The 22,942-nt window shown below is 43.1% G+C and overlaps 1 protein-coding gene across 1 annotated transcript in view; it reads right to left on the reverse strand.

Annotated features, from left to right (window-relative positions):
* Positions 1–22,942, reverse strand: part of LOC131592102 (maltase-glucoamylase-like) — a 60,378-nt gene that overhangs the window by 32,326 nt on the left and 5,110 nt on the right. Inside the window, exons 5-9 of the mRNA XM_058863378.1 lie at positions 12,376–12,544; positions 11,677–11,773; positions 10,527–10,639; positions 1,656–1,781; positions 538–669 (exon numbers count right to left, since the gene is read on the reverse strand). Of these exons, the coding sequence (XP_058719361.1) occupies positions 538–669; positions 1,656–1,781; positions 10,527–10,639; positions 11,677–11,773; positions 12,376–12,544 (637 nt within the window). The remainder of the gene's footprint in view (positions 1–537; positions 670–1,655; positions 1,782–10,526; positions 10,640–11,676; positions 11,774–12,375; positions 12,545–22,942) is intronic.

Consider the following 22,942-nt stretch of genomic DNA (forward strand, 5'->3'; position numbering starts at 1 on the left):
CTTGTATCCAAATTAATTCATTTAGCCATATGCCAATTTTGGTTAAAGGTTCAACATACATTTTCCACAAATTTGCATACAAGTAATTACCTCCCACATTAACTTAGATAAAAAGTAAGTACAAGGAAACATGAATTGTTGTCAGTAGCTTCCAGAGTGATTTGGTATAGATTTTTTCCACTATTCAGCTATTTTTGTATGTGTATTAAATTAATTTGTTCATTTCAGGGAAAGACTTGCATTAAAGCAATCCTATGTCAACTCAGAGGCAAAATTTCTTGTAACTGAGTGGAGAAAAAGTGACAGAGAATTAAAGTTTTGGTATAGAGATGATATTGATATGGAGATATCAAATAAAGATAAGACTTTTAAAAATTAAATCTGTGAGAAACTGTTCTTCAGCTCTTCTCAACATATGAGAAAATGGAAAATCTGCTACATTAGTATACATGTGTTAGCACCTAGGTACTGCTATGAAGACTATGCTGTGAATAGTTCTTATAAATGAAGAAACAATTAGCAACATCATTAATTTACCAGAATCACAACATTGTGCTTTCCATTCTTCTTCATCTCCTTCATGAACTCAGGCAGACCAGCAAAATTCACTTTATCATAGGTAAAGTCCAGGCGGCGTTCCATGTAGTCAATATCAAAATGTTGGACATCCTAAACATTTTTAAAGTAAAAAATTACATTAATACTTCATCCAGCTCTGGAGCTCTCAGACAGGAAAAAATGGATCTGTTGGAGCAAGTCTAGAGGAGAGCCACAAAAACGATCAGAGAGGCTGGAGCACTTCTGCTATGAGGACAGTATGAGACAGATAGGGCTGTTTAGCCTGGAGAAGAGAAAGCTCCAGAGAAAACTTACTGAAGCGTTTAAATACCTTGAGGGGGCTTATAAGAAAGTTGAAGTCAGACTTTTTTTGTAGGATCTGTAGCAACAAGAGAAGGGGTGATGGTTGTAAACTAAAGGAGGGTAGATTCAGACTAGATATAAGTAAGGAACTTTTTATAATGAGGCGGTTGCACATGGTATATGGTGAATGCCTCATCCCTAGAAACACTGAAGATTAAGTTGGATGGGACTCTGAGCAACCTGAATTAGTTGAAGATGCTCCTGCTCATTGCAGAGGGTTTGGATTAGATGGGTTTTAATGGTCTCTTCCAACTCCAACTATTCTATGATTCTATGACTTAAGTATTTGATACTGAAATCAGAATGTATGCAACTGTAATTCTAAAAGGCAAATAACATATGTAATGAAACCTAAGAGACTGTAATTGTAATCCTAGTAGTGGACTACAAGAGTACATAGGAGCCCTAGTTTAGCAACTATTTTGCAGTGATCTGCATTAGAAGTTTGTTTTTCATTATTTGTTTTTAAAATGCTCATACGGCACAACAGTAAATCCACACCAGAATTGCCTGCTATATAGCCAAGAGCAGCACTTAAACATCATATTCACAGACTACTTTAACTGTTCTTTTAAGCATTATGAAGATATTACACACAAACCCACTATGTAAGATTATGAATGTCCTTTTATTCTACAATTCTCTGTGTAAGATAATTATTTTTCCTCCATTGTAATTTTATTCACCTCACTTCAGAGTGTAAGATTAGCACACAGTGACAAATTCAGACTCACATATGGGATGTCATAGTGCTTCATGCGATCGACGGTTTCCTTTAAGACATCAAGGCTGCCATAGCCCCAGCGGGAGAGCTGGAATCCCAGAGACCAGTAGGCTGGCATGTGTGGGCGTCCAATGGCCTGCAGCAGCAATCAGGAAAACAGAAGCACAAGGGGTGAGAAGAAAAGAAGTTATTCTGAAACACAAGGAGAGGCTTCCAGATCATGTAAGGCATAAAGACCAGGGCACAGGCATCACACCCCAATTAAATACCCATTCCTTTCTCCAAGTGGCTCTCGGCCCAGCATGCTTGGCATTCTCCTGGTGGATCCTTGCCCTTCACAGAGACTCCAACACCAGCACTGAGCATCTCTTCTAAGAACACCCCATCCACACGTTGTGTAAAAGCCAGGCTGATGTTAAATGTGGCCTCAGCCTCTGCACAGCAGCGTGTACCTCACTTACAGCACATGCCGGCAGAAATCCAGCGTGAATCCTCATGCCACCTGATCCATGAAAAGTCCACAAACCCCTTGGTCAACAGAAGGCAAATCTCCAACGACACACAGCAACATAAGCTTTGCAAACTTCTCCTGCCACACCCAGCTTAACTAACTTATCAAGACACTGATGTTTATTTGAGCTCTCTGAAGTTTTAATCACATTTACAAATCAACCTGATGAAACTCAGTTACTTATGGCTGACTACTGTTATTGCTGACCCACAGCCTTGTGTTGCCAGGCACTGACAACCGTTCTTCAAGGCCAGAGTTACTGTTTGGTCCTGAAATTCTCAACTGTAACACAAGGTAATGAGTTAAATATGATTTTATAAATATTTGATTTCCACTGTCTGAATGTAATCCATCTGTAAATGGCATAAGGAAACTCAATTGAGAGCACAGCGAAGCAAGGCATCCTGCTCTGCTTCCCCCAGTGAGTGCTGCTGTGGTAACCTGTGATGAGCAGTGGGCAATCACAACGTGTCTGTTCTACAAATAAGCTGAAATTTGGCTTTGTCTCATTAGTACACACAGTGTTTTCTGGGGGACATCTCCTGAAATCCTAACTTCAGTTAAATCCAATAAAACAAACCTTTGATTTGTATTTCTAACACCTTTGCAGGCAATACATGAAAATTTAGTAGCTAGCAAGCACCCATGACTTATTAATCAGCAGCTATTGTCTCCCTTTAGCTAAATAATGGTTCCTCCCTTATTTCCTTGTGGATCTCCATAGTTATGGAGATGGTAATTATGCTAAGTGAAAAACAACAAAACTTGCATATTGGCAGCTAAACCCCACCTACTTTAAATAAATAAAACAAAGCACTTCTGGCAGTCTGTATCTATTGCATTGCTAAGCTCTCTGGAGATGCATTGCATGAAGGCACACTTCCTATGGGATTTTCTCTAGGAAGAGTCTGACCTGGGAAAGCAAGGCTGAACTTGAAATTGCTCTAAAATCATCACATCACATGCTAGAGCATCACTACACGGAGGTACAAAGTGCATCAGACAGAAAACCACATGTGGGAGAGAGGCAGAGAAAAGATGAGGAGGTTTTTAATGCCCCTGAGCTGGGAAACACACTGAGTAAATTGCTTCCAAACAAGAAAGGCTTAGGAACACACAGTCAAACATTACAAATTTGGCTACAGTGTGCTTTCACTTTGTTGGGATGCTGCTGTTTCGCATAAGCAAAAACATAAGGAGGCCATAACCACTGGTGAGGGAAATGCTTTGGGTGTCTCCAGGAGGGACTGAGGCTGATCAGCATGGCTGTCCCATATATCTGCCACTTGTCCTGTCCCACCAAACTTAACTTTCCTGATCCTCCTCCACACCTACTTCTTCTCCAATTCAGCTGGAGGCTGGGGTCTTTTAGAAGAAGTGAGAACAGCCCTCAGCGGCAAGTTCCTGCCACAAAGGCACTCAGTCTCCACTGCATGCTGTTGTGCCCTTGCCAGGGCAGGCCCTGAGCAGACAAAGGTGGTCCCCTACCATGTAGAGGGAGGCTGATGGGCAGATACATGCCATAACTACCCTGGTGCTATCCCATCTCCTTGCACATGTCATCAGTGTTTTTCCAGCATGTGTGGGTACACCTGATCACCCAGACCACCTTTCAAGCTCTGCTGGGGCTTTCTGTGGAGAGCTGAATGGGGTGTGATGGCTCAGGACAATCCCAGACACCTTGTGAGCCAGCACCAAGGTGTCCAACAGAGCATGCCAAGCCTCAGGGCAAGAAGTCTTCTCTGTCACATCCACACTCACCATGTTAAGGATAAACTGATCTGAGGAGGCAGCAGAGCTTGTTTTAGACCAGCAAAGGCTTCAGGATGAGCTTTGTGAACCCGCCATTTTGTGCTCCTAAAGCAGATGCACATTTTGCCCTTGCTTTCTCTACTGTAAACAGAGAATGACCTCTACAAACAAGGTTAAAAAAACAGACCAAAACAAAGAACTCCCTAATGAAATAAAATGCTTTGTGCACAGGCTTCTCATCTTGGACAAGAGAAATAGGGAAAACCAGCTGATAAATATTAATCCTGCAGCTAAATGCAGAGCCCTGTGCCCTGGCAGGATGTCTGCATGGCATCTGCTGCCTTTTTCCAAGCAGGATGGGAAATGGAAAAGGGGTAACCAGCCTGGCCAGAGGCAGTGGGAAGTGCCGAGCAACTCTGCTCTGGGTCCTGTGGTACCTCAAGTCACTCCCACCTGGGGAGGACAGTCAGTCTGGGACGTTGCCAATACAATGCATTTCAAGAGTTGGATGGGGATTGGCTTCTTCCCCCACGTCCTGTCGTGTATGACATGCTGACGTGGGGCTGGAGGTGGAGCTGTGGCCACTGGTGTGGCCACTCTCTCAGTCAGAGCCCTTCCAAAAGGGCATGTCCCCAGCACTGGGGTTTGCTGAGGTTCATCTGCTCACCCTAATGGGATAGTGCTGTGTCACTGTGGACCACAGAGCCAGACAGTAGTTTGTGACAGCACCTCTTGAGGAGTTTGGGGTTTACAGCTGAACCAATAGCAAAATATCTACCTTGCAAGGAAGGTATTAAGTTCTTAAAGCAATTAGTTCTCCAGGTTTACCAGGCTGGTTCATCTATGGTGAGCTTAATTGAAACCAGCAGAACATTCGAAGAGGAAGGATGAAAACAGGCCAGCTGGGAAAACAAATGTTCTTTTTTCTAATTATGCTGTGGACTCTCTCTAATGGATCCCCCTGAAGCTTCCTGATAAAGTAACTGACATATGGTACCCACTCACAGATGGATCAGCAGAGGCAGGAATGTAATTTTGCAAACCTGAAAACTCAAGTTGAATTTGATATATATTTAGGATCTAGTTAATTCATATAGATTGCATTCTGCATACAAATGATCAGAAAGTGCAGCAGCCAGAGAAAGCGTGCTTGGCAAAATTGACTCTCATTGAATCAGAAAAGGTAGATGTGGTATGGCAGGGAGGAAAACACAGAAACAGCAAACATATGCGGTATCCAAAATAAAAAAAAAGTGGAAAAAAAAAGCACAAAGATATGGTAGCACAGAAATAGTAAAAAAAAATAAATTCCTATTTTCTGTTCCAGAATTTTTCTTCACTTGCTTCTCAATAATAACCCCTCGTGTTTAATAAATTCACTGTTAGTTTTTCAGTGTTTACATAACTTGGTATTATGTATATTTTTTTCACTTATTTCAGAGCCACCTGAGAGCTGATGTATCGAGGAGGTACCCTGGAAGCATTTTGTGGTAAGAATGGAGTTCAGTGGAAACAAGTATATCTAACATACAAAATCTGTGCCTAGAGAGCAGGTGATCTGTATTCATTTTCCCTGTGTTGGATTATTGAACACATAATGTTATTAATATGAGCATCAATGACATGAACTAGGTTATAAATTCTATTGAATTTATTTATATTCATATATAAATTCGTGAATATATAGTATTCAGTTAACACTATGACCAAAGACTTTGATGAGAGAGAGACAGCTGCAGAGCTATGCCTATATATCACAGAGGCTAAAGAGAAGTACTCTTTCTATGCTCACAAAGGAGCTGAGATGTCCAGCAATACAGATTGCTAATTGTACACCCTAATTAACCACACAAAATTATTTCTGAAACTTGATATTTATTTCAAATCCCTTTCTTCAAAGAGGAGTTACAGGAGGAAACTATAAAACTCAAGTGTGCTAATGCACTGGGTTTAATGTTTCTGTATAGTTATACAATGGCTAAATTCCACAGGTGCTCTTATGGCCCACGTATCTGTATCCAGCTCATCTGCTATGACTAAGGCAAGCAGCTGAGTGATGTGGGCATCTAGTCAGAGGGTAACCTTCACTCAAAGTTTGTTAACAGAAGCTAAGCTTTGATTTAGGAGAGCAAAAAGAAAGGCCCTGCAGCTGCTGAACCATAAAGAAGGTGCTCACAACCTCAGGAATAGAAGAAATTTAAGGATTTCCAGTGCTAAGGTCTTCAAATCTTGTTTTTTGCTGCACAAAACAATTATCAGCTGTTTATTCCTTCTTGAGGAATTCAGCTGTGAGACTCTCACTGAATCATCTGTAAGAAAATCTATGTACAAGCATGTTCCCCATGTTACTTCTCCAATAGAAGAGTGGACTAGAGACCTCTGAGGTCCCTTACACCTGAAACTAGCCCACACTTCTGTAAGGAGGAAGCAAATCACCAATTTTCTCTCCCAAACAGAATCAGGAGACTTACAATATGCTCACTTACAGCTTCTTATTGTATAATTTGTGATAAAATAACAAATTCATGGCCTTTACCTAAGAGCTATTAAATATCTGTTTGTTGAACCCTAACATTCCTGAATGTCTTGTTATGGAGCTCACACACTACTGCTATGCACTGTTGGTCTGTTCTGAAAGGCCACCAGGGGTCTTGGCAATGTTGGCCTGGTATTAGGTGTGACTGCAGAGCCTCAGCCAGGCTCAGGTCAGTGCCTGAACTCTTTAGCTTGTTACTGCTTTTTCTCACCCTCCTGCAAGCTGAGGTGTTTGCCGCTAAAAGTGAGATTTTGTGTTACATAACTGTTCTGCATACCAGGCCTCTTCTGCAGTAAGAAAAGAATGTGATCACTGTCATATATAGCAAGCTCCACAGGACAATCTGAGATGTCTCAGTTGTGGTAGGAGTAACGCCCCACACAGCTGGGCTCAGGGACAGGAGGAAGCAGAAGAATCGGGCTGGAAGCTCCTCCTTCCCACGGGACCATGCCCAGCACACGCCCTATAGCTTCTGCCACTGCTGTAGCACTCTGGTGCCACTGGCAGGATGCATCCTACAGCTCACCTCTGCTCCATGCAGCACACAGTAGAGGGACAGAGCTACCAGCATTTACCCTCTGCTCCCTTCTCACACCTTGCCTCACTCTTGGAGCCCATTTAAAGCAGATTATCCTTGTCCAGGCTGCCATCCAGGTCCACCACGGTATTTGCTGCTACCTGTCCGCACTCCAAGGATGCAGAGAGGCTGGTGGCTCTGGCAGGGAAGCTGTAATCAACCCTGATCACCACACAGCAAACCAAGAGCCCTGCTCTTGGCATAGCCTGGACCCAGCAGCTCTGGCCAAGACTCCATGGTCTGCCCTGGGTGCTGGTGACAACCTGGAGAGGTGTGTGGGGAAACCTTGCATACTCCAGTAGCAAATAAAGAGGTCTGTTACAAAGCTGTCCTACCTCACTGGTTTGGAGGGAACCACATGAAAGCACAGAGCAGAACTAAGTTCCTAAACCTCTCACAGAAACAAGCATAGCAGGGGCAGAGAGGTGGCTCAGATGTTGAAGTGGCACTGAAGGCAAGGGCACAAAACATTTGAGAAAGGTGTAAAGCACTTTGCTCTGGAAACAGCTCCCTTGTTCTCACCAGCTGTGCACCTGCTGGCACCTGGCCACCCTGCCACATCAGTGAGGCCATCCTGGAGAGGTAAAATGAGCTGTCCCTGCAAAAAGCAGTGTCTGGGGCAGATGATTGCTCAAGAGTGAGGCAGGTGCTATGCCACTGAGAATCTCTGCAGCAGTGCAACCTGGGACTCCTGCAGCCAGGAGTTCCCAAAACACCTACTCCCAGAGGAGATCCATGCAAACAGCTGAGAGAGCCGAGCCATGCTGCTGAGCAGAGTGCCTTGAAGACATCAGTCACACGTCTCCTTTCTACCCCTTCTCTTTCTCTACAGCATGACAGTGACTGCACAGGGAAAATGCTCTCAGAGTGACAGAAAGACAATTGAAAAATAAAGTATTTTCTGTCTCCTTCACCTTCCCACATATCTTGTACATAAAAGCCAAATTATTACCCTAGAGACTAATAATATGGTAATTGTAACATTTTTGACCTTGAAATTTCAGGATGTTTACTGAAGAAGTTATTATTTCACATTGAAATTACTAACGTGCATTCTTTAACATTCCCTACAGAGTTGAGTGCAAGCTCAAAGAATACAAAGCAGAATTTTATCCTGGTATGTGACATGTCTCGTTAGGAAATGCCCACTGCTCTCCTTTACCTTGTTTTCTTTGCTCCAGCTCCATTTCCAGAGATAGGGGTGGAAAGCTGAGCTGCCACTACCCATCAGCTGCGGAGTGAGAACTCTCTCATTTTATTTTCAGATGCTGACCACCTGCTAAGCCACAGAAATGCTGGCTTCAAACACCAGTAAAAGACTTTGAAAAGGAACAGGCGTGGCTCTAATTTCCATCATACTGCTGCACTAACTCCCTTGAAATGGGGATCAAAGCTCCAGCCTGGGGAAGAGCTGCTTTACTTTTCCCCCCACCCTTTTACTCTCCCTGGTTTTATTACCCATGTGTAAATTAAAATCCCAGTTTGCTTGCTGCTCTGTGGAAATGGCATCAGAGATGGTGTGTACTGGTTTGGGCTGGGATATAGTTAATTTTCTTTATAGTAACTGGTGTGGGCTGTATTTTGGATTTGTGCTGAAAATAGTGATGATAATTCAGGGATATATTTGATTTTGCTGGGCAGTGCTTACCCAGAGTCAAGGCCTTCTCTATCCCTTGCTCTACACCACCAGCGAGAAGGCTGGGGTTACACAAGGAGTTGGGAGGGGACTCAGGATAGCTAAGCCCAGCTGACCCAAGTGAAATTCCATATCAAATGGCTTCATACTTGACACATAAATCTGGGGGAAGAGAAAGGGAGAGCAGGATATTTGGAGTGATGGCATTTGTCTTCCCCAGTAACAGTCACATGTTCAGCCATTCCCCCGATTCCTGGGGGTGGATAAACGTCCTCCTGCTCCTGGGAACTGGTGAATGAATTCCTTGTTTTGCCTTGCTGCGTGCACAGTTTTGCTTTATCCATTAAACTGTCTTAATCTCAACCCACGAATTTTCTCACCTTTTTACCCTTTGGATTCTCTCCCCCATCCCACTGTGGGGGTGTGAGTGAGTGGCTGTGTGGGGCTGAGTTGCCAGCTGGGGTTAAACCATGACAGACAACTGGTGGGGATGATGTGCAGAGGGAGCTGGAAACCTCCAAGCAACAGAGCAGTTGCTCTGCTCCAGGACATGGAGGAGCAACATCAGCCTCTCACCTCTCTGGAGATAGCACCTGAACCTCTCCTTGGAAAAGGAAGGTCTAGCAGAACCCACCACCCCAGAGAAGCTCCAGCCTTCCCAAAACAGAAGCATGAGCAAGCCTTATCCCTTCCTTCACCAGAACCCAGAAATATCTTCCTTCTGGGCTAAACCCTCTTTTTCCCTCACTCTAAACCACAATATTTCTGTTCCTGTACAGGCACTTTAAAAGAAGGCAAGCATAGGACATGGAGGCTTTAAAAACCCAAGAAAGACAAAATGTTTGCTAGAGATGAGAACTCAGGCCCCTTTGAGTGGTGGCACGGGGAAAGGCAGAGCACATGCATATCTCTCTGTGAGCTCTGAGTGCCTGGCTCTGGGATGCCCTACCCTATTCAGCCTTCCAGGTACAGCCTAATCCTCAGGGTCTGCACACTGATCCCCCTTCTCAGAGTAACATGCTCACTGCAGCTTTGCTCCACACTCTTTAGGTTTGATACTGATTTCTTTACGCACACAGCTTGGGTCTGAGGTGGCAATTTTCTGTGGAAAGGCTCAGTTGAAGCATCATTTGGTGACCAGCAAAAACATGTTATCTGCTACTTTTTTCTGTACAGTCCTCACTACATAAGAATTGCATGTACACTTCCAAAACAGCCTTTTGCATGTGTACTCTCAATTCTCTGGAAAACATTAGGTAATTGGATAGCAAAGAGTTACACTCTGTAGACAGCAGTAAATGCAGTATTATACATCTATGCTCCCCAATGCAATTATATGGGTTTCCATTAGGAAAAAACAGCCTGATGGCTCCAAAATCAGCAAGTGATTCCACTGGCAAATAAAGGCTTGAAGACTTTAAAGTCCATTCAGTATCTCTGAAATCCAGCACATGTAAAGTTCCCAAACATTCCCATTTGTGCTCTGCTTTTTTTTCTTGACCTGCAGTGTCAAAACGCAGTCATGTCATACATTAAAGTCTATAAAACTGTGACAATCCAGAGAGGAGTAAGATTAGACAGATTTCTTTCTAATCATTGCATCCCTTTAGTGCACTCCTGCATCCCATCCTGACATATCTCAGCAAAGACTGGAGATGTGCACTTAACACCCAGCCAGCCTGTGACACTCAGACAGACTGTTCACAGATGCTTGAGCATACGCCAGCTTTCCCATGGATCTGAAGCTGTGGCTTTGTACAAATGGATCAGGACAAAGCTCTGGCTGCACTACCCACTGATACTACCAGATATTGACAGGACAGTGTTCCAAGGCACTGCTGCATGTGCCATGTGCACTTTTCTACTAACCTCAGTGTATTGCTGAACCACGTTTTCAGGAGTCGGTCCCATGAAGAGATAGAAGTCAAGAATCCCTCCAACAGTGCGGAAAATTAAAGATGGGTTTGGAGACAGAGTAACATCTAAAAGGGGAAAAAAGGGTCCTCATTATAAACCAGCTCTGCACTATACATGGGAATAGATCAAGAATGCACTAGGGGCAGTTGAGACTCAACATTAGGAGGCATTTCTTTACTGAGGGTGGGCAAATGCTGGAACAGCCTTCCTAGAGATGTTGTTGATGTCCCGAGCCTGTCAGTGTTTAAGAGGTGTTTGGACAGTGCCTTAACAACATATTTAGCTTTTGGTCAGCCTTGAAGACTTCAGGCAGTTGTACTACAAGTATTTTTTATGTCCCTTTCAACTGAAATACTCTGTTCTATCTTATCCATCCTAGGTGTGTGCACACTGGGCTCTTCTCTGTGTCTTGTGGGTATGACTGCTTGAGCAAACAGGGCCTGAAGGTAGGCAGGCCATTGCCCAGTGTTTCTGTAATGTCTGCTCCAGACTGGCATGGTGCAGCAATGAATCACAGAAACCCACACAGAGTAGATTGCATAGATCCATTTGTCTCAGTTTCATATATATAAAAAGGATCAACAAGTTTGTGTTTAGGGTTCCTCTATGCTATTTTAATCTTAGTGAAAGCCATTGTCTGCCAGGGGGAACTGATTTTACAGACTAAGTGAAGATTCCTCTTTTCTGAAATTATACCACTAGATTAATGCAGTAAGGTGACCATGGCAACATACAAAACTATTCTCCAAAGACAAAATATAAGACTAACCTAAATTGATTTGATTTGTTATGCCAATCTCAGAGGAAATTTCTTCCACCATTTTCTTTCCCTCTATTTGCATCTATTTTCATAACAAAAGTTAAGAATGTATTTTCCCTGAAAAATGCCTAAAAATGTCCAAATTCCTTGTTAAAAATTCATTCTATTGAAATCCCTTTCAAAAATGTTTCAAAAATCTATCAGTCCTGGAAGCTTAGTTAGGGCACAGTCACTCATATTTGTATCAGATTGAAAAAGCAATCAGTAAAACAGTATTTTATACTTACTAATCTATCTTAATTTTATATGCAGTCTATATAGGGAATCTATGTATCTTTTTACCTTGTGCATTAGAGTTCAGAAGGAGAACACCGTGGGCATTGGAGTCTGGTTCTACGCACATATAGAAAGGGTGAACTCCATAGAGGTTGGCAAATGACTGAAACATAAACAACACATGACTTTGCTACTTTTCATAGCTTTTGTCAGGTAGATACATATGCACAGACAAGGAAATAAATTCATTCATTTTTAGAAACTTATTTTGAAAGGTTGGGGACTTTTTCCATCTAAATTGGCGTGAAGTCAAATTGACAGAAAGGAGTTATTTCTTTAATGCTTTGCCACAATGGAATTTTTTAGTCTTTCCCAGTTAAACCTTTGATATTGTGCTGAACCCTTCAAAATAGCATGAGTAAGAATCACTTTTCTATTGGAACAGACTCATCAACCACTGACTCCAGTTCAGCCAAATATCTAGTGAGTCCTGCTTTAGTGCAGCTTGTTTGGATGAACACGGATTGATCCAAGCATGAAATGCAAAGCTCTCCTTAACCAGGATCTTGGCACACAATACACTGTTTTCTGAAAACTGCACTGTGAGCAAAGGTTCTGATAAAAGGTTTCAAAGTTCCCTTAAAGCAATTCATGGCTTTGTTTTTAATTAAAACTGATGATACCTGTGAAGTTTGTGACATTCCATGTTTGTCATCTCCTTTTGGTGACACAAGGTAGGATAAAGTGTTGCATAGAGTGAATTACCGTTGGTGCCTGGTCCCTGGAGAACATGCCATAGGTAACAAAGTCCATGTTGTGCTTGAAGGTCGGGTGCTCATGTTCACCAAACCCATACACAGAAGTGGATGGCACAGTGGTGGTGATCTGAAGGAACTGGTTGGAGAAAAACAGATCAACCAGGGGACTGTCCCACCTGTGACAAACAGAGGGAGAGAGGATTAGTTTGCTACTCTTTGGAAGGTATCATTTTAAGTTCGTGTCTGGCTATTTATACTTTTTATGTATTTTGAAGGATAACAGTATTAAAAATCCATTAAATTCTATGCATGTGTCTAACGTGCTTAACCTAACACATTAAATTCATCTTGCAATGATTGAAGATATCTTATCTACTTATGCAAAAAAAATGCATCAATATAATTTTTGAAAAGAGCAACTAAAACAAAGAAGACAGACTATAAATCTATTATCAAAATAAGTGTTTGCTTATCCTATTTCTATGACAACCAATGAGAAAAAGCCAAAAATTGATATTACACAGTGGAGTTCAGAATACTTAATGAGAACAACAGACATTTTATCAGCTTTTTTTTAATGTTTTGCTGCATCAGGACCCAAATATACCTAACTTCATGCAGGTGCCTAAAATAGAGGTATAGCTTTCTCCAGCCTCTGCTTGAACAAGATGTTTTTATTGTGATGACTCTCTCCTGCTTCTCTCACCAGCTTAATGCATTTATTTCTATTGAATCATCTGTGGACACAGGCTCACATTTTAATTAGGTGCTACATTCTGTTTCCCATCTCTAGAGCTATAATGAGCTGCAAGTTAGATGGGGGAGAACATAGTCAAGCTGTGGAGAAGCGTTTTGTTAATGGTCCTGTGTATGCCATAAGTAGCTCATTTAGATAGCACCCTCTCGAGCCTTGTTTAACCATGAATTTGTTACAGCTAATTAAAATAAATGAGCCCAAGCCATAGAGCATAGAAGTGGCATAACTCTCCTTTTAATGTTCTTCTGTCAATGATTTTGACAAAATTAAATGGTTGATCAAATTGACTGGTAAATCAGAGAAATGGGAGATGAGCTGTGTTGGTGGGGAGCAGCTCTATCCCCATGAGGGGAGCATTCTGGTGAGTGGCCTGCCACCTGTGCCACCAGCACCCCTGCCTGGGGACAAGTCCCTGCTGCTGGGAGGACCTGGGAGGGCACCACTGCTCCCATCACACTGGTGGGCCCACAAGGCTGAAAGGACAGCTGCTCAAGGGGATGCTTAAGGCACTCCCTTGCCTCTCCATGCAAAACGAGGCCACAAACTATCCCTAAATTTTCCTAGACAAATCCAAAGTCACACACAGGTACTAAACGGTCTGTGTATTGTTTAAAAGGTCTATATGTCCTTTCTTACATGCAGGAAAAGTAAGAATTTGTATATAACTCTTGATTTGGTTTTTTTTGCCAGTGGGAACCACTCCCTCCCTCCTTTCCATCATCTCTACCTACATGCAGTACTGCATAAAATTATTTTCTGCTAGGAGGGTTATGCATGCAAAACATCCCTGAGAATCAGATCCAGTCCTTGACAAATAGAGGCCTTTCTGCAAGAAGCAGTTGCTGTGTAGGAATAGGTATGGGCTCTGGAGCTATGTTCCTGCCAAAAGGAGAGCTGTCACACAGCTCTGCTCTGTGCCAAGACAGGAAGGGTCACTGCTCTGAGCAGATCATAGGATTATGAAAAACTCAAACTATGCCAGAGGGGAAATGCTTTGGGAAAAGTTAAAATATCTGTCCTAAGTCATTGAGCTCTCCCCAGGATGTCTGTTCAGAGGACATGAGGATTTGTACATTTGTGGTACCCACATTATAGCATGGACATTCCCTATCATGAGAACACTTAGTGTTACCATGGTATTAAAGTATTCCTTCAGCTCAGCAAGTCCTCTCCCTGACCAGGAGGGTCACTGGGGTGGTGCAAATGACAACCCTAGGAACAAGCCCTCTGCCCCACCATGTCTTTACATGTTGTGGAGAAACTGGTTTATGACTCATGCATTCCTTCAGGCAACTGTCATGCACTCCACCTCTGCATGACATTGCCATAACAGTGCCCTGCTCTGCACCCCTCCATGGCTCAGCTCCCTGGGGGCTGCCACCAGCACAGCTCCCCATGCTGTGCCACCAGCACTGCTCCTCTTCCCCTAGACCTCCACATGCCAGCATCACCATGTGCTAAATATAGCATTAACCAATGCATAAAAAGGCTGGTAATGACTCTCTTTTTTTCTGGGCATCATTATGTCACCTCCATCTGAAGGAAAGTATGGACAGGTTTTCCCCTGGCACTACTCTCTGCCTTCACTCCCAAGCAGCTTCCAGAGTCCTTGTGCTCCCCAGCACACTATGGTAGACTGTTGTGCTATTTTATGTGTTTGCTCGTTTGGTGTTGGCAAACAGCAATTATTTAAATGAAAAAAAGTTATGTCAGCCATCCCTTAAACCCTTGGATACAATAAAAGAAAATGTCATATTTCTCCCACCTTCTCTCCTGCTGGTTTAAAGCTAATAGAAGGAATAAAATAGGAGAAAGCAGAAAATGATATCATGTCTGCAGGAAGTTGCACGGTTCTCCTCCAAGAGTCCTATGAACCATAAAAGCACTGTGATGGACAACAGAAGGGGTCTAAAAAAATCTAACTAATTATAGTAATTAAGTAGTGTAATAAATTATTGTTGTATTAAAAATTCGAAGTGTATATAAGACAAATATGTTTTGCAAGAACATAAAAATATAGAGTATAGAAAAGCCTCTCCTCAGAGTAGGATGAGGCTTTTCTCCAAGAAGTTGCTGATTGCCAGCAACGCCCAAGATAACGAACCCAGGCCAGCCCATCAACTCAAACAAACAGACAGGACACGGACCATCAGGAAGACAATGGAACTGGCTCGGGAAATTATCTACCTCCGGACCCAAGCAATGCCCTGCAGATTCCAGTGGGTAGAGAAACTGATCAGTGAAAAAGACAAGTTCCAAAAGAAAGACTTCGCCAGACTTAAACATCTCTGTGTTGAAAAAGCAATCAGGGGAGACAAAAGGGAAAACCCGGCCGAGATACCCATCGGCACCAGCCCGGATTCCACCACCCTGCCATGAAAAACCTAACATTGCAACACACACAGAATCTCCTTTACATATGAGGAGATTCTGGCCGGAACTAGTTAATGTCTTTATTCTATGCCAGGAAATCCATTCACTGGACAATCAAGGACACTTGGTGAATGGAACCTGCTTGGAATTTTGGCCTGAGGACTTAAAAATCCTATAAAACCCCAATCCTGAGGACGCTCAGACGTGGATTTGGGAAACCTATACCTCTGGTGTAGACCCCTGTCCACCCGGCGCTGCGCTGATCTTTTTATTGTGGGTTTTTATCGCTGTTTTACTTATTATTGTTTATTAATAAATTTCTCTTTGATTTTATCCCAAAATTGCCTTTGCATTTATAACAAGTAGTAATATTATAATATATATATATATATATCATATTATATATACACTATATAACTAATTATTAATAACTAAATATAAAAATCACATCTGAACAGTTGCTGACTGTCAAAAATGCAACCCCTGCTAGGAGTTAGACAAAGCAATGTCTGTGAGGACAGGAAGCCTTCTTTTTGCACAAGAGGTAATAGCTGCAGTCACATTTAGCTGAAAGTGTTAACCTGTTAATGTGTCTGTGGTAGGAACACTCCTGCCTGTGGAAATACAAAGCAGCCTCCCCACACATCTGCCTGGCCCATTGTCTGTCAACAGTCATCTGTTGCCCATCCAAGGAGTCTGACAAAAGCTACTCTTTTCTTCCAAACACAGTGCACTAAAGAGTAAACCTCTGTAATTTTTAACCTCTTATCAGGAAAAAAAGAATGATTCAGATTGAATAGGCTTGTGTAAAAATTAACATTTTTGGCCAGCAAGGGAACTAGCCTCACACCCAGCAGTCAGGCCACTGGCTATCAAGATGAAACATAACTGGAGTGGCCCATGGAAGTAGTATTAAAAGGAAGGTGAGTAGGCAGATAGAGAAAACATCCTGTTCATGTTGAAGGTGTAGTTCATGACTACCATTGTCACAGTGTTTGAGGGGGATGACTAAAAGGCTATACAAGATGGTTTTCAGGAGTGCAATCATCAGTCCTTTGTAATACAAACTGGACATGACGATTTACCTCAGTGAACAACTACTCTGTTGAAGTTTCTTGGAGGTCAATGACTGCAGTGTGTGTAATGGCTCAAAACACTGATTCACCTGCCATGACCAACCAGCTGGTGGCACTTCTAAAAGTGGTGTTAAAAAATCTCCAGAATTAGGAGACTTGGGACACATATAATACATCATTAGGACAAGCATCATGCATTATCTATACATTCGAAAATAATTTTAAGTTGTGAGAGGTTTGCTCTTTTATTTTTTGCTTCCTGTTGCAATGAATTCTAAAAAACTGAGCTCATTATTTTAAGCTGCACACAACTGGTCCACTCAGCCACTTGGAGAAAATGCCCTCCATGACATCTGCTTTTCTTAGCCTCCAGACCACCCTGTATGTTATGTGTGTGCAAATTTAGTTGTACCTCCACACAGCTGTCCAAAAGGGGGCCTAAGCCTCCTAGCAAAACCTGGGTGCACCCTTCCAGAGGGCCTGGGCTACCATAGTATGGACAGCCTGCCCAAAAAGTGCTAAAGCACCTTAGGGAGTGAGGAGCACACACCCTATTTTCAAATGAATCTCAAATATACTGACTGACTCAACACACTTGAGCTGCTAAGAAGCATTACCTTAGGAGCCCAGATCTCCATGGTTTTCCACTGATCTCAGATTGCTAAAAATATTTCCACTGACTGCTGATTTTGGCTGGAGTTAACCTTCTTCATAGTAGCTGGTATGGGGTGATGTTTTGGATTTGTGCTGGAAGCTGTTGATAATTCAGGGATGTTTTAGTTATTGCTGAGCAATTCTTAACAGAGCACAACAGGGCTTTGCTGCCCCTTGCACTGCCCCACCAGCAAGGAGACTGGGAGTGCACAAATATCAGGGAGGGGACACAGATGGGATAGTTGGCCTCAGATGACCCAAGGGATATCCCATACCATATGGCTTCATGCTGAGCATTAAAACTAGCTGAGACTGCTGCTCAGGGACTGGTAGGCATCAGTCAGATGGTGGTGGGTGATTGCTGTCATTTGCATCACTTTTCTTTCTTGAGTTTTACTTTTCTCTCTGTTATTTTCCTTTTAATTACATTATTATTATTAGTAGTAGTAGTAGTAGTAGTAGTATTACTACTACTACTACTACTAGTCCTACTTCTTTTTTTTTCTGTTATTAAACTGTTCGTGTCTCAACCCATGAGTTTTCTCATTTTTACCCTTCCAATTCTCTCCATCTTTCAGGCAGGAATGAGCAGGCAGCTGTGTGGCGCTTGGTTGCTGGCTGGAGTTAAACCATAACACTCTTTCACAACAGCTGCATTCCTTATTAGCTGTAAGTCTTGGGACACCACTGGAGTGCGGAAGGCCCACCAAGACTAATTTTTGTCTGTTTATCTTACTTTAAAGGTGATTTTTCAAGTAGGTGGAGAAAATCAGCAGAAGTAACCGACAGATTTTCCACAAATATGAGATTTATAAAAAAAAAGAAGTGCAGAATAAATTACAGTTATTGACACAGTTCTGTCCTATTTCTACTGTATTCATTGTTGTGATATCAGGAAATGTCCTGTAACTCACTGGATAGACAATGCTTAATTTTTGCTCTGAAAACACTTGGGTAAGTGATATACCTACAAAACTTCCTGCCTAGGTAACATTAATCTTAATGATTATAATAATAATAATGGCTCTTAAAAGCTAAGAACAAACCCATTCTACCCATGATGCACACAATTCCCCCCCCCACCCTTGCTTTCAGCAAAACTGCAGTTATGACAATAGCATTATAAATCATTCTATTAGCCTTGCCTATGTAAAAAAATCTTCATGGTAAGTGGTATCTGTGCTAACTACCACAAAAAATAAAAAAGGCAGCTGAACTCTGCAGCAGCCCTTTTGGAAATTAGGGAAAATCTTGATTAGTTTTTTCTTATTTTATAATAAATAACATACTATTTGTGTAATATATTCCCAGTGCAATGGCAAACAAGGTATTCCAAACACTTAATAGAAAGTAGTCCCTATCTGGCTTGTAAAAAAAATGTTCTGCCTTCCATTATTTGTGTGACATCATGAAGGAAAAGTCAGGATATTAAAGTGGAGAATTAAATCAATAGTCCATCCCTCTGCAGCCTGTCTCCAGCAATGGCCCCGGCCAGATATCACAAAGGAAGGCATAAGATGTCACTCAGACCCAGTCTTGCAATAATCTGCTTATGGAGGAAGTTTCCAACTGTTTTCATGGAATTAACTGATGTTATGAAGCATGGAGACAAAAGCATTTGGGGGTTTTATTTTCCTGCAGCTGATTTTTTTATTCTGCCTGAATGTGTATCCTGCTAGGCCTCCTTTGCCAGTGCTGCCCTGGGGCAATGAGTCCCACAGAGTAATCACACGCTGCAAAATGAGCATGTGTTTGTTATTTATCACCGTCTTAAAGCAAACAGCTCCCAGCCTTTTATTCTCTGTTCTTGCGAAAATCTACACTTTCTTGGAGCCCTCATGCTCTCATTTGATACTACATCCTCCAGTGGCTGCTGTTGCTAGTGTGGCAGGAGCAGGAAGGAGAATAGTGCTTAACCTGAGTGTATGTGCCACAAAACAACTCACAGGCTGTTTAGCTTCCTCCCCTGCCTTATTACAACACAGTATTTTCTCTCCTCTTTTTACTAATGTAGGGCCCTGGCCAATGATAGGACAGTTTCCAATTAGAGCTAAAAGATCAACCAGGATATACTAAGCAAGGATTTACTGAACTAAATCTCTTGACAAAACATTTTTCCACTGACCACACCAGTTTTGCCAAAACAGTTATTTTCCAAGCATGACGGGAGTGAAAAGAGGCTCCCTACAGTCTCCACTGCCCAAAAAAGATGGTAGTTTGGGAGTTTCACCTCTGGGGCAGGAGATCCATGTCCCTCACTAGTCCTCATCCCTCATGGTTCAGAATTGTGACTTGCAGCCTTAAATCAGATGCAGATTTCTAGTTTTCTCATGAAAAACAGAAAACACCTGACGTCTGGACGGGAGAAGAAGCTTGGCTGTCTCATCTGATTCCCTTGGCATCTCCCTAGTGAATGCATGGACATGGCACCTCTTTATCCCCATGGCTTTGGATACCTACTGGCACAGGAAAGGACCTTCCCTAGCCAGTGGCAAAACAGCAAGAGCTTTGGAGAGGGTGAAAAGAAGGAAGCAGTATGGGCTGGTACAGAGACCAGGACAGCAGTGGATGAGAAGGAGAAAAGTAAGAGGGAGTAAGCCAAGAGGCACTACTGGGAGGAGAAAGGGAGGCAGCCCAAGAGCTCCTGGTCCTGGCAGCCCCTAGCAGTGCCTGGATCATCTCCCTGCATGACTCTGTCTAATTTTCGTCCCATGCAGGCAAAGCAGCAGCTGTCAACTGATTACCTTGGAGAAAGCTGAAAATGTGGAGGACTTGGCCTTTTACTGTTGCTCCTGGCTCTGCATGAGGTTTGCAATCAGTTGTTAATGTCTCTCCCTCACATAGTTTATTCCTCTCCCCTGTTACTGTGATTACATGGAGCCCTGAGTTTGTCCTGCCCTCCTTGGGTAGCTCAGCTACATCTCCCTGTATGCAGAGAGCATGAGAAACACCTGTGAAACTCACTCAAAGCCTCCTCTGCCTCACCCCTGCAGCATTTCCGATGCAGAATTAAATCATTCCTCACAAGGAGGAGGCTTTGTGCATGAGTGGCAGAGCAGGGATGGGGCTTTCTATCAAGCAGACAGACAGGAGGCTGACACCCCATTGCTTCACAGCCTAAAGCACAAAGACATGGATGGCAGGACAGACTGCAGCTCAGAAAGGAGGGTAGGGAAATACAGGTGTGGACTTTGAAAGAGCAACCCAAACCTACAGTGTGCTTCTGCCTGGGACAGACCACTCTCTTCCCAGATGGACTGTCAGCTATGCCAGAGCATGCTGGGCATCACCAGGGAATTTAGGCTTTTTTGGGGGGTAGGTCACCCAGCAGCATGGCTCTGCTAGCAAGGGATAAGAAGCATAATGAAAAGCAGATTTCTGAGGATCTGGGATTGCTTTATAATGGATAAGTTTTCCTCAGAGATATTTAAAAGGTCCAGCAGAGAACCCTGACCTGGTCTGGTGCAGACACAAGAAATTATCCACCCACACCTGGGGAGTGCAATTGCAGCACCTGTTGAAGAGCCTTTATTTGCCCACATTGACTGAGCGGTGTTTGTGTGCATATGGAAATCAATAATTGACTCAGCTGCTCACTGAGACAGTAAGGCTATGGCTGTTCACATCGTAAAATAGGAGGCTAAAGTCCCTCCAGGTGTCAGGCACTTGCCTGTTTCTCAAGGACACTCTCCCACACAGGCTGTCCTAACCTGGCCCAGGCACAGAGGCCACCCGCTGTGCAGCTTGGTGCCTGGGCGCTCTGGAGCAGCTGCTCCCACTTCTGGAGGGAGCCCAAAGGAAAAGATTTGGGTTTTAGCATTCAAACCTGCCTTTGGGCAGGCTGAACTAACATGAAAATCTACTTAACGTGCCAGATGCCACCAGTGCACTCATGGACCCAGCCAGTCAAGTGCAGCCACTGATGGGGATGTTCCTGTAATGCTGATTGCTGAGGGTTCGTCCTTCCCAGTAAAGTAAATGCAGCAACCCATAGCTTTCAGGCCAGGATATAGAAGCTGCTTTCCTGTTTTGAAAGATTCCATCTGCACAGCTCTTTTGGTGGCTAAGGAGATTGCAAATCCCTCTAAGACAGTCTGTGGAGCTATCTCTGAGCACCTGCATTTCCTCACTTTGACAGGATGGATAGGCAAACAAATGAAGGGGAAGCATTTTTGCTCCTCACATGGGGAATATAACTAAACCAAGTATCATTGAGCTGTGAGAGGAATGGCTCCCTGATAGAATCCTTCAGTCTACAGTGCTGGCTGTGCCATTTCACATGAAACAAGAATTCATAGGAACATGTAATTTCCCTTTCTGTACACAAAATCCTGTGTCTCTGCTGGTGAGAGTAATTTGGGAGCAGCATTACCATTGCTTGCAGGATAAAAGTCCATTAACTGTGCATTATATTCACCCACAATTTCCTCTTTTTGGGGTTGGCTGGGTAAAGGAGCACTCCTTTACCTGCCTGGAGGCATTGTATAATTTCCCATGGGGAGTGTACAATTTCCCACAGATCACTGCTGATGCTGTGCCGGTGCTGCAAACCAAGGCTGCCCTCTGCCTCCCTGGGCTCTGCAGCACAGCATTGCTGCAGCCCACACCTCTGCTGCTGCTGAACACGGGCCTTGGTGCACAAGGAGATGGAGGGGAATGGAAGAGGCTTCTCCAGCTCCACGACAGGGCACTGAATGTGCCCTTTTGGAAACCTGCTCAGTGGGGACCGACTTGTGCTCCTCTGCCTGTCACTGAAGTTGTTGTAATTTCTCTTTCCTTTTCTTTGCCTCCTTTGGGCTCAATTCTCTGTGAATACAACTTTTCTCTAGTCTCTCAGCCTTCTTTGGGCTGAATTCTTCTGGGATCCTCCCTCGTGGGGAGTTTCACTTATCTCAGTCTTTATGATTCGAAGTAAACTCTCGAGCTCGTTAGAATCTTGTTTCTCGTGTTTATTGAAGGATCCTTACAAAACTTAACAGGTCTCTCTAGGCTGGTTACAAGGTTAATCTTTGCAATTTGGCACATTTCTTTCTTCTGATGGTACAAACAAGGCCTTGTGGCACACTTCATGTCTGATACAAAAAATGGCCCCGAACTACGCAGTTCTTTTATCTTTATACCTATTTTTATCCAATTAACAATAGACACGTATATTATTTTTCTTAATGACCCAATCACCTCTGTGATGCACTGCGGCATTTTCTATCCAATCACTGACTATTACCCAAAAACCTCTAGGAGAAGAACATGAAGAAGAAAGAAGAAGGGACAAGGGACAACACCCTAAATCCTCCATCTTGTCTCCTGTTCTCTAAACTATTTTTTTTTACCCAGTGATTTAAGAAACTTTCTAATCTACACACTTACACTTTTAGTTTTTTCATCTAACTTTATCATTTGTTTTCATGTATCACCATGAAAACATGCTCATGAATTTCATATTATATGAAATTCAGTGTTTTCTTGGATCTCAGAACTAAATATTAAAAACAAGGGCACACAGTCTGCACCCCAGACTCCAACAGTTGTGCCTTTGGCAGACCCTGCTCTGCTCCATGGCAGGCCCCTTCCCTTAGCTGGGACATCTCAAGTTTCATCAACCTGGGCTAAACCCTTGGGGTCTGGGTGAAGGTGAGGAGGGCTGAATGGGAATGGGCCATGAGCTAGCCACTTGCTATGCATTCACCCCTTACATCAGCATTCCAATTAATAAG

This window comes from Poecile atricapillus, chromosome W, assembly GCF_030490865.1.
Source record: "Poecile atricapillus isolate bPoeAtr1 chromosome W, bPoeAtr1.hap1, whole genome shotgun sequence".
In the NCBI taxonomy this organism is placed as follows: domain Eukaryota; kingdom Metazoa; phylum Chordata; class Aves; order Passeriformes; family Paridae; genus Poecile; species Poecile atricapillus.